General features: G+C 44.7%; 1 protein-coding gene across 2 annotated transcripts in view; it reads right to left on the reverse strand.

Moving 5' to 3' along the window:
• The window catches only part of CYP26C1 (cytochrome P450 family 26 subfamily C member 1), a 30,481-nt gene extending 19,967 nt beyond the window's left edge, over positions 1-10,514 (reverse strand). Inside the window, exons 1-3 of one of the 2 annotated variants that reach the window (XM_067465739.1) lie at positions 10,405-10,514; positions 8,176-8,489; positions 815-1,039 (exon numbers count right to left, since the gene is read on the reverse strand). In XM_067465739.1, coding sequence (XP_067321840.1) covers positions 815-1,039; positions 8,176-8,436 — 486 coding nt within the window. In that variant the 5' untranslated portion in view covers positions 8,437-8,489; positions 10,405-10,514. Of the gene's footprint in view, positions 1-814; positions 1,040-8,175; positions 8,490-9,932; positions 10,082-10,404 lie in introns of those variants that run through there. The other variant, XM_067465740.1, reaches the window with a different exon arrangement.
• Positions 10,515-12,459: the final 1,945 nt, after the last annotated feature.

Here is a 12,459-nt window from a genome sequence, read left to right on the forward strand (position 1 = left end):
CAATGCCCTCACTGCAGGAGAACATGCAGATCAAGAATAGGGCTCCACAGTCACCTACGGACCCACTGCCAGATCTTGGAAGACAATTCTACTCGGACAACGAGGGATTGCCTGAGTATTGATTATTAGAAAGATGCCCTGTGTTAGCTACACAGAGAAACTACTTCAAATCCTATCTGTAACTGGACTAATAAGCAATGTACCTGTAAGCTGAATACATGAAGTTTGTGAGTAAACTAACTATGTTACTTTTTAAAGAAGTCTACTTATTTTGCCTCTTGAGAGCATGATTTAAACCAAGATGTTTTAAGGCAAAGTAGATGTTTTGGGGCAACTGAAAGAACAATTCTGAAACTGTGCTATATATGTGTGTTTTTTGTACATTGGCATATCTTTGTCCCTAACGGTTCAAAGAGATATCTAGGTATATCAGTCTAACTGTTGAGAAACCTAATTGCCTTGCATAAATAGTAGTGGATGTTTACCACTAAGGAGAAGGCTGACTCAAGTGAGTTTTTAACTTCTCAGAGAGATTCCTGATTTTCCCAACTGGTAATGAATGCCATTTTCCAAAAGGTTATAGAGATTTCTGTTTCCCAAAAGGTTATGGTATCATTTTTCCAAAAAAAGGGGGGGGGTCAGGAGCCACAGTGAAATTAGCTGGCCCTTGAGAGCTTTCTTCTTGGAAAAGCCTGCAGAAGGAAAGCAGAGAGGGGGCCAGTGTGGTCTCCCTGGGCAGGGAGTCCCGGAGGCCTCTCTTCTCTTAGGCAGCAGACACAAAAGACACACACAGACAGAGGCCCAGCCTTCTGACCTTCCTGCGTTGCCGGTGGGCATCTGCATGGGCACTGAGGAGGGTATGGGAGCCCAGCAGGATACGGGTGCTGAGTGGCCACTGGGCGCTGACCAGGCTGTGTTCTCCTAGCAGGATCTTGCGCACGTTCTCCGCCCCGCTGACCCGGATGACCGGCTTCCCCAGCAGGTGCGTCTTGAATACCGAGCCATACTTCTGCCTCCGGGAGCTGTGGAAGGCCGAGCCCTGCAGGAGAGAGACATATAAAATCCAAATTATCTGCTCTGAATTTGATTATGTAAAATCCAGATTATTTGATTTGAACTAGTTTATGACAGTGTCAACTCATGTCATTGACTTCAATGCAGTTCATCTGCATTCTGAAATTGGATGATATGGCAGTGTAGATCCAGCCTTAGGCCCCATCCACTGCCATATAAATTGGCTCTGAATTGGATTATATACAATCCAGATTATTTGATTTGAACTAGATTATATGACAGTGCCGACTCATGTCATCGACTTCAATGCAGTTCATCTGCATTCTGAAACTGGATGATATGGCAGTGTAGATCCAGCCTTAGGCCCCATCCACTGCCATATAAATTGGCTCTGAATTGGATTATATACAATCCAGATTATTTGATTTAAACTAGATCATATGACAGTGCCGACTCGTGTCATTGACTTCAATGCAGTTCATCTGCATTCTGAAATTGGATGATATGGCAGTGTAGATCCAGCCCTAGGTCCCATCCACTGCCATATAAATTGGCTCTGAATTGGATTATATACAATCCATATTATTTGATTTGAACTAGATTATATGACAGTGCAGACTCGTGTCATTGACTTCAATGCAGTTCATATTCATTCTGAAATTGAATGATATGGCAGTGCAGATCCAGCCATAGGCCCCATCCACTGCCATATAAATTGGCTCTGAATTGGATTATATACCATCCAGATTATTTGATTTGAACTAGATCATATGACAGTGCTGACTCGTGTCATTGACTTCAATGCAGTTCATCTGCAATCTGAAATTGGATGATATGGCAGTGTAGATCCAGCTCTAAGTCACATCCACTGCCATATAAATTGGCTCTGAATTGGATTATATACAATCCAGATTAGTTGATTTGAACTAGATTATATGACAGTGCCGCTTTATGTCATCGACTTCAATGCAGTTCATCTGCATTCTGAAACTAAAACAGTGTCGATCCAGCTCTAGGTCCCATCCACTGCCATATAAAATCCATATTGTCTATATTGAACTGGATTATACAGCAGTGTGGACTCATATAATCCAATTCAATGCAGTTCATCTGCATTCTGAAACTAAAACAGTGTCAATCCAGCTCTAGGTCCCATCCACTGCCATATAAAATCCATATTGTCTATATTGAACTGGATTATACAGCAGTGTGGACTCATATAATCCAATTCAATGCAGTTCATCTGCATTCTGAAACTAAAACAGTGTCGATCCAGCTCTAGGTCCCATCCACTGCCATATAAAATCCATATTGTCTATATTGAACTGGATTATACAGCAGTGTGGACTCATATAATCCAATTCAATGCAGTTCATCTGCATTCTGAAACTACATTACATGGCAGTGTAGATCCAACATTAGGCCCTGTTGACACTGCCATATAAAATCCATATTATCTTCTTCGACATGGATTATATGGACTCATAGAACACCATGTAATGTAATGTTTGTTCCTGAGTTATAAATGTCATTTTCTTACTGCTTCTATCATAAAAACACAGGAAAAGTTTCTTTCACTGCAAAATTTTTGTTTTTGTGGGACATCCTGCCGCACATTTTGCTCTAGTTTTTCAATGAATATCTCATAGAGTTGCAACCAATTCAACATAGTTTGTGACAGCCACAAAAACAAAGTTTCTGGAGTAGAACAACTTTAAAAAAAAAAAAAAGCACAGCATAATTAAATGGGAAATAACACTTTCAAACCAGGAACAGCATTTCTTTTCATTTTTTTACATAGTGTAATCCACTTCAATACATTGTGATGTTGAAGGCTTTCCTGACTGGAATCACTGCTGTGAGTTGCTGCGAGTTTTCCGGACATCATGGCCATGTTCCAGAAGCATTCTGGAACATGGCCATACAGCAACCCACTTCAATACAGTTCATCTACATTCTGAAACTGGATGATATGGCAGTTAGGGCCCCATTGACACCATCATATAAAATCTGGATGATTTGCTTTGAACTGGATTCTATCACAGTGTGGTGGACTCATACACAGACAGTCCCTGAGTTGGCTCAATGGGTTAAAACCTTGTGCGGGCAGGACTGAAGACCAACAGGTTGGAGGAGATTCGAATTGGGGGAGAGCGCAGATGAGCTCCCTCTGTCAGCTCTAGCTCCCCATGCAGCGACATGAAAGATGCCTCCCACAAGGATAGTAAAACATCAAAACATCCGGGCATCCCCTGGGCCAATTATCTCACACCAGAAGGGACTTGCAGTTTCTCAAGTTGCTCCTGACACCAAAAAAATAAAAAATAAAAATCCCTGGGTTACAAACATCCGACTTACAAACAACTCATAGATAAGAATGAAGTGATACAACAGGAAGTGAGAGAAATCTGCCCTTAGGAAGGGAAATTCACTCCTGGAAGAGTTATCCTGGGGAAAGGGGGTCTCCACTGAAACTTTCTCACCAATCCTTGTTTCCACAACAAGCCAATTTCCCCCCAAATCTAATAATCACACGGATAGAAAGGTGAAATCTTCTGAACAAGGGTACAGACAACAAAGCAAACACCATAGCAGTGTTAACCCTTCCCTATGTTTTTATATATCTATATAAATAAAAATGTAATGTTCGTTTGTGGGATTTATTTATTTTTTTTGGTCGTGTCATTAACAGAACTCAAAAACCACTGGACAAATTGACATCAAATTTGGACACAAGACACCTAACAACCCAATGTATGTCCTTCACTCAAAAAATGATTTTGTCATTTGGGAGTTGTAGTTGCTGGGATTTATAGTTCACCTACAATCAAAGAGCATTCTGAACTCCACCAATGATGGAATTGAACCAAACTTGGCACACAGGACTCCCACGACAAACAGAAAACACTACAAGGGTTTGGTGGTAATTGACCTTGAGTTTGGGAGTCGTAGTTCCCCTACATCCAGAGAGCACTGGACTCCAACAATGATGGATCTGGACCAAACTTGGCACGAATATTCCATAGGCCCAAATATGAACACAGATGGAGTTTGGGGGAAATAGATCTTGACATTTGGGAGTTGTAGTTACTGGGATTTATAGTTCGCCTACAATCAAAGAGCATGCTGAACTGGGGAAAACTTCCCACAGAGAACCCCTATGACCATCAGAAAATACTTAAAGCCATCCAGTCCAATTCCCTTCACCAGGGCAAGAAAACATAATCAAAGCCCTCCTGACAAAGAGCCATCCAGCCATAGATAGATAGGTATATATGATTCACACACAGAGAGATATAGTATCATAGATTTGAAAGAGACCCCTAAAAAAGGACAATGGTATGTTGCATATCCCATAGTAGGCTAACCAGACAATCTCCACATCAACACCAACAAAGAAACAACAAGAAATACTGTTTACCCACAAGCATAAAGAAATTACATATATTAGAAACCAACACTTTCTCGTTACTTTATTTTCCAGATCATCAGACTGGGCCACAGCAATGCGTGGCAGCGGACAGCTAGTATATATATATTGCTGAAGTAACATTTAAATATGTACCTGTTCCAACTTACATACAAATTCAACTTAAGAACAAAGTTACAGAACCTATCTTGTTCGTAACTTGGGGACTGCTTGTCATCCACTGCAATGCAGTTCATCTGCATTCTAAAATTGGATGATATGGCAGTCATCACCACTGGCCAGCTTAGGGCTTCATACAACCGGCAGCAAAGGTGCCTCTGAGTAAGTCCAGAGTGCCTTACCAACAGGAAATCTAGAGGACACATTAATGTAGAATGAATACAGTGTAGTGCCACTTTCACTGCCGTGGCTCAAATCCTATGACAGTGTTTCTCAACCTCCCTAATGCCGCAACCCCTTAATACAGTTCCTCATGTTGTGGTGACCCCCAACCATAACATTGTTTCTGTTGCTACTTCCTCACTGTCATTTTTCTACTGTTATTAATCGTAATGTAAATATCTGATATGCCAGATGTATTTTCATTCACTGGCACAAATACCCCATATGCCCAAATTTGAATACTGGTGGGGTTGGGGGGGATTGATTTTGTCATTTGGGAGTTGTAGTTGCTACGATTTATACTTACAATGAAAGAGCATTCTGAACTCCAATGATGGAATTGAACAAAACTTGGCACACAGAACTCCAAAGACCATCAGAAAATACTGCAAAGGTTCGGTGGGCATTGTCCTTGAGTTTGGGAGTTGTAGTTCACCTACATCCAGAGAGCACTGTGGACTCAAACTATGATGGATCTGGACCAAACTTTGCACAAATATTCAATATGCCCAGTTGTGAACACTGGTGGACTTGGGGGGGGGGATATAGATCTTGACATTTGGGTGTTGAAGTTGCTGGGATTTATAGTTCACCTACAATCAAAGAGCATTCTGAACCCCACCACTGAGAGAATTGGGCCAAACTTCCCACACAGAACTCCAAAGACCAACAGTAAATACTGGAAGGGATTGGTGGGCATTGACCTTGAGTTTGGGAATTGCAGTTCACCTACATCCAGAGAGCACTGTGGACTCAAAAAATGATGGATCTGGACCAAACTTGGCACGAATATTCCATATGTCCAGATGTGAACACTGGTGGATTTGGGGGAATATAGATCATGACATTTGGGAGTTGTAGTTGCTGGGATTTATAGTTCACCTACAATCAAAGAGCATTCTGAACCCCATCAATGATAGAATTGGGTCAAACTTCCCACACAGAACCCCCATGACCAACAGAAATACTGTTTTCTGATGGTCTTTGGCGATCCCTCAGACAACCCTGGTGACCCCCCAGGGGTCCCGACCCCCAGGTTGAGAAACACTGTCCTATGAAATCATGGGGGTATTGTTTGGTACTCTTTGGCAGAGAAGGCCAAGTATTCTGCAGCAATGAGCCCTGCCAGTGAAAGTGGTGTCACACTACATCCATCCTATAGGGAAGATATACCCTCAGCTAGACCTGGTGCTTGTGAGGCTAAAATGGGAAGGACTAGGATTGGGTGGATGTGCACTGCCTTCAGCTTATTAAAGAAAGGGTGGGTTAGAAATGAAATGAACAAACACTTTAGTTCAATGTCTTTTTCAATCTAGTTTGATTCTACTTTAACAGCCAGGGTTCAATGCTATGTGATTCTGGGAATTGTAGCTTGGAGAGGAACCAACACTCTTTGGTAGAGAAAGCTAAGGCTCTTGTCTAAGTACAACTCCTATGATTCCATAGCATTCCATAGTATTAGCAGCTAAAGTGGTGGTAAAGGTAAGGTAAAGGTTTCCCCTGACATTAATTCCAGTCGTGTCCGACTCTGGGGTGTGGTGCTCATCTCCATTTCTACACCGAAGAGCCGGTCTTATCTATAGACATTTCTAAGGTCATGACTACATGGAGCGTTGTTACCTACTTGCTGGAGCAGTACCTATTGATCTAATCACATTTGCATGTTTTCGAACTGCTAGGTTGGCAGAAGCTGGGGCTAACAGCAGAAGCTCACGCCACTCTCTGGATTCAAACCTGAGATCTTTTGGTCAACAGTGGTGCCAAACTGCATTAACTCAACAGTGGAGATACATCCTAAGAAGGGCTCTCAAATACACCTTGGGTGCATCTCTATTGTAGAAATGATGTAATTTGACATCATTAGGGCTGAGTCTATCCTGCCATATAATCCAGTTCAAAGCAGGTAATCTGGATTTTATATCGCAGCGTAGATCCAACCTAAGGCCCCTTCTACAATGCCATATAATCCAGATGATCAAAGCAGATAATCCACAAATCATCCGGGCATCCCTTGGGCAACGTCCTTGCAGACGGCCAATTCTCTCACACCAGAAGCGACTTGCAGTTTCTCAGGTCGCTCCTGACACGACCAAAAAAAACTGCTTTGAACTGGATTATCCGAGTCTATCCTGCCATATAATCCAGCTCAAGGCAGGTAATCTGGATTTTATATCGGAGTGTACATCCAACCTAAGGCCCCTTCTACAATGCCATATAATCCAGATGATCAAAGGAGATAATCCACATTATCTGTTTTGAACTGGATTATCTGAGTCTATCCTGCTATTTAATCCAGTCCAATGTAGATAATTTGGATTTTATTTTGCAGCGTAGATCCAGTTTTAGGGCTCTTCCACACAGCCAAATAACCCGGAACATCAAGGCAGATAATCCACTTTGAAATGGATTATTTGAGTCCACATGGCCATTTAATCCAGTTCAATGTGGCTTTTATACAGCAGGTAATCTGGATTTTATATCAAAGTGTACATCCAACCTAAGGTCCCTTCTACAACGCCATATGATCCAGATTATTACCTACCAGGAGAGCCACTCAGGAAGTCACAACCAAAGCATTCCCAACAGACGGCCATCCAGTCTCTGTTTGAAAACCTCCAGAGAAGGATACTCCACCACACTCTCAGGCTGAAACTATACTGCCCTTTATCCCAGGATCATATCCCAGATTATCTGGCAGTGTAGACTCATATAATCGAGTTTAAAGCAGTTAATCAGATGTATTGTCGAAGGCTTTCATGGCTGGAATCACAAGGTTCTTGTAGGTGTTTTCGGGCTATAGGGCCATGTTCCAGAGGCATTTCTCCTGACGTTTCGCCTGCATCTATGGCAAGCATCCTCAGAGATAGTGAGGTCTGTTGGAAATAGGAATAGGATATATAAACCAATTTTTCTATTTCCATCAGACCTCACTACCTCTGAGGATGCTTGCCATAGATGCAGGCGAAACGTCAGGAGAAATGCCTATGGAACATGGCCCTATAGCCCGAAAAAACCTACAAGAACCTAGTTAATCAGATCCTGGGATAAAAGGCAGTGTAGACCCAGCCTGAGAGTGTGGTGGAGTCTCCTTCTCTGGAGATTTTTAAACAGAGACTGGGTGACCATCTGTTGGGAATGCTTTGATGGCTGATCTAGCAGGAGGCAGCCTATCCCACTGTCTGTGCATTGTTGGAATCTCTTTCCCTGCAGCTTGACTTCATTGCAGAAAGCAAGCTTGCCCCGTCCTCAATGGGACTAACTTGCAACTATATCAACCTGGCTGTCAGGGCTGGCTCTGAGCATGCGCGGACGCGCTTCCCTTTCTCTCTCCCCCCCCCCCCTTTACTCACCTGGACCAGCCAGTGGAGGGTCTCCCCGAAGAAGGGCCAGCCCATGGATCCGCGGGGCAGGGGCAGGGCGCAGGCGCGGTCGCGGCTGAGGCTCCAGCGCAGGGCCCACAAGGGACGGGCCAGGGCCAGCAGCAGGGCCACAGCCAGCGCGGCGCCCACCGCCGCCTCCAGCCAAGACCGCGCGCCCGGACCCTCGGGCGGCAACGCAGCTGGGGGCGGCGGGGGAGGAGGAGGCGGAGGAGGCGGAGGAGGGGGCAGCATCTTCTCCCTCGGAGTCTTCCTCGGGGTCGCCCGGAGATGGGTTCAGCGCCCAGCTGTGCAGAGGAGACAGGGAGGGAAAGAAGGAAAGGGAAAGAGAGTCAGGGAGGAAGTGGGGGGGGGGGGGGGACTGGACAGCGCAGCCCTCTCTTTCCAAGAGGCTGGAGATGATGTCCTTGCTTTCCTTTCTTCCTTTCCTTTCCTCCCTCTTTCCTTCCTTTCTTCCTTCCCTTCTTCCCTTCCTTCTCTACTTCTCCCATCCTTCCTTTCCTCCCTCTCCCCTTCCCTTTCCTTCTCCCCTTCCTTCCCTCTTTCCATCTCCCCTTCCTTCCTTCTTTCCTTCCTTCTCTCATTCTTTCCTTCCTTTCTTCTTCCCTTCTCTCCGTTCTTTCCTCTTTCCATCTCCCTTCTCTCCTTCCTCCCTTTCTTCTTTCCTTTTCTCCGTCCTTCTCTCCTTCCCTCTTCCTGTCTTCCTTCCTTCTCTCCTTCTTCTCTTTTTCCTTTCTTTTTCCTTCTCTCCTTTCTTCCCTCTTTCCATCTCCCTTCCTTCCACTCTTCCTTCTCTCTTACCTTCCTTCTCTCCTTCCTCCCTTTCTTCTTTCCCTTTTCCCTTTCTTCCCTCTTTCCATCTCCCTTCCTTCCATCCTTTCTTCTTTTTTCCCTTTTCTCCTTCCTTCCTTCTCTCTTTCCTTTCTTTCTTTTCCTTCTCTCCTTTCTTCCCTCTTTCTATCTTCCTTCCACTCTTCCTTCTCTTTTACTTTCCTTCCTTCTATCCTTCCTTCCTTTCTTCTTTCCCTTTTCCATTTCTTCCCTCTTTCCATCTCCCTTCCCTCCATCCTTCCCTTTCTCCTTCCTTCCTTCTCTCTTTCTTTCTTTTCATTCTCTCCTTTCTTCTCTCTTACCCTCTCCCTTCCTTCCATACTTCCTTCTCCCTTTCCTTCCTTTCTTCTTTCTCTTTTCCCTTTCTTCCCTCTTTCCATCTCCTTTCCTTCCATCCTTCCTTTTCTTTCTTCTCTCCTTCTCCCCTTTCTTCCCTCTTTCCATCTCCTTTTCTTCCAGACTTCCTTCTCTCATTCCATACTTTCTTCCTTCTTTCCTTCTCTCCATCCTTTGTTTCCTTTTCTCCTTCCTTCCTTCCCCCTTTCTCCCCTTCCTTCCTTCTCTCCTTTCCTCCAGCTTTCCATCTCCCTTCCTTCCATCCTTCCTTCTCTCCTTCCTTCTTTCCTTCTCCTCATCATTTCTTTCCTTCTCTCCTTCCTTCTTTCCTTCTCCTCATCATTTCTTTCCTTCTCTCCTTCCTTCCTTCCCTCCCTCATTTCTTTTTTCCTTAATAATCATCATACAGTTTTATTTCTATTCCTTCCTCTCTCCCTAAAGCGACTCAGGGCGGATTACAACACACAAAAAACCACATGGAGGCAAACATTCATTTCCTCACCACAAAAAAAGACAAGGATACAATTAACAACCCACCCAATCCCAAATCCTTTGCTTCTCACCTTTCTTCCCTCCTTCCTTCTCCCTTCTTTCCTTCCTTCCTTCCTTCCTTCCTTCCTTCCTTCCTTCCTTCCTTCCCTCTTCTTCTTTCTCTCTGTCCTTCCCCGCTTCCTTCCTTCCTTCCTTCCTTCCTTCCTTCCTTCCCTCCCTCCTCCCAAATCCTTTCCTTCTTACTTTCCTTCCTTCTTTCCTCCTCCCTCCTTTCCTTCCCTCATCTTCTACCTTCCATCCTTCCTCCCCTCCCTCCTTTCTTTTCTCCTCCCAAATCCTTCCCTTCTCACCTTTCTTCCCTCTTTCCTTCTCCCTCCCTCCCTCCCTCCCTTCTCTCTTCTTCTGCCTTCTTTCCTTCTCCCCGTCCTTCCTTCCTTCCTTCCTTCCTTCCTTCCTTCCTTCCTTCCTTCCTTCCTTCCTTCCTTCCTTCCTTCCTTTCCTCTGGATCCAGCTGTCAAACGAAGCCTCCCTTCCCTTCCCTACCCATGTGGAGAGCCAGGATCCTCCGCCGTGCGCCCTCTTCTTCTTCTCTCCTCTTCTATCTCTCTCTCTCTCTGCCCCCCTTCCTCCCTTTCCCTCTGTCCCCTCCCACCCTCCGCCGACCCCCGGTTAAACTCTTCTCCTTCTTGGGGCCGGGCTTATATAGATATTGGGGCGAGCCACCACCTTTGGGGGGAGAGGGGGGGAGGCGGTGACGTCTGCGCTGCCTCTTGCAAGCCCCGGGAGGCAGGGATGCCTGTCATTGGCGCCCGAGAGGGTCCGCGTGCAAAGTCGCGCGCCAGGGAGGAGGAGGGAGGGGGGAGCCCAGAGTGAGAGATCAGGGAAGGCATTCTCACCCAGGTAGCCAATCAGAGAGGCGCCTCCTTCCTCTACTCCTGCCCCTCTCCCTTTTAAAGCCAAGGCAATGACTCTGAGGAACACCTGGAAACCTATTGGACCCAAGGAGCGCTTGGAGTGTGGAGGAAGAGGTGTGCTGTTTTTGTGAGGTGTGCTGGGAAAAGCATGCCATTTCTGTGTCGGGTGGGTCAAAAAGTGTTGCCTCCTGAGCCATAAAGACGTGGTGAATGAACCTATAACTGCAGAAGTTGCTACAGAAGTTGCCCTCTACTCAAAACTACCCTTCAACATAGTTACAGTCAATGTGTACATATTTGCACCACCGTTTAACCCAGGCATCCAACCCATTTTGGAAAAAATGTCAGGGTTTTGCTCCCTGACCCCTGATTTTAAAGCTGTTTTAACAATGACAGATTCATTCAAGTCACTGAATCTGAAACCACCATAGATTGTCTTCCAGAGGTCCAAACAGGTCAAAGTGAGAAGGGGCCAAATCATAGGTGATGATGGATTTCCTTAGAGGCACACAACTTTCTTTTGGCAGAAATCCAATGAGGTGCTCTTTCTTTTAGCTTCATATTCCTAGCTCTAATCAGTCCATTAGAAGAAGAAAAAACTCTATCAGAAGTTTTTGACCCACCTCCAGTACAATGACGAAGTGATTGTATTCTCTTCCATGAGGGAAGAGTACTCACAATTTCTCCCAACTTTGGAAGACTTTAATTACATTTTGGTGGTGGCTTTACTTTTTGACCCACCCCCAGTACAATGACAATAAAATGATTGTATTCTCTTCCATGAGGGAAGAGCACTTTCACTTCCCCCCAACTTTGGAAGACTTGCATTACTTTTTGGTGGTTGACTTTTCTTTTTGACCCACTCCCCAGTACAATGACAGTTATTGTATTCTCTTCTATGAGGGAAGAGCACTTGCACTTTCTCCCAACTCTGGATGACTTACATTACTTTTTGGTGGTTGGCTTTTCTTTTTGACCCACTCCCCAGTACAATGACAAAGTTAGTGTATTCTCTTCTATGAGGGAAGAGCACTTGCACTTTCTCCCAACTCTGGATGACTTACATTACTTTTGGTGGTTGGCTTTTCTTTTTGACCCACTCCCCAGTACAATGACAAAGTTAGTGTATTCTCTTCTATGAGGGAAGAGCACTTACAATTTCCCCCAACTTTGGATGATTTGCATTCCTTTTTGGCAGAAGCATTTCTTTTTGACCCACCCACAGTACAATAACAAAAAGTTATTGCATTCTCTTCTATTAGGGAAGAGTACTTACAATTTCTCCCAATTTTGGAAGACTTGCATTACTCCTCACTACCTCTGAGGATGCTTGCCATAGATGCAAGTGAAACATCAGGAGAAAATGCCTCTAGAACATGGCCATACAGCCCAAAAAAACCCACAAGAACCTACTTGCATTCCTTTTTGGTGTAGGCTTTACTTTTTGACCCACCCCCAGTACAATGAAGTGATTGTATTCTCTTCCATGAGGGAAGGGCACTTTGCACTTTTTCCCAACTTTGGAAGACTTGCAATCCTTTTTGGTGGAAGCATTTTTGGTGGAAGCATTTTGACCCACCCATAGTATAATGACAATAAAGTGATTGTATTCTCTTCCATGAGGGAAGAGCACTTTGCACTTTCTCCCAGCTTGGAAGACCTGCATTACTTTTTAGTGGAGGCT

This window comes from Anolis sagrei, chromosome 3 (assembly GCF_037176765.1).
Source record: "Anolis sagrei isolate rAnoSag1 chromosome 3, rAnoSag1.mat, whole genome shotgun sequence".
NCBI classification, from domain to species: Eukaryota; Metazoa; Chordata; class Lepidosauria; order Squamata; family Dactyloidae; genus Anolis; species Anolis sagrei.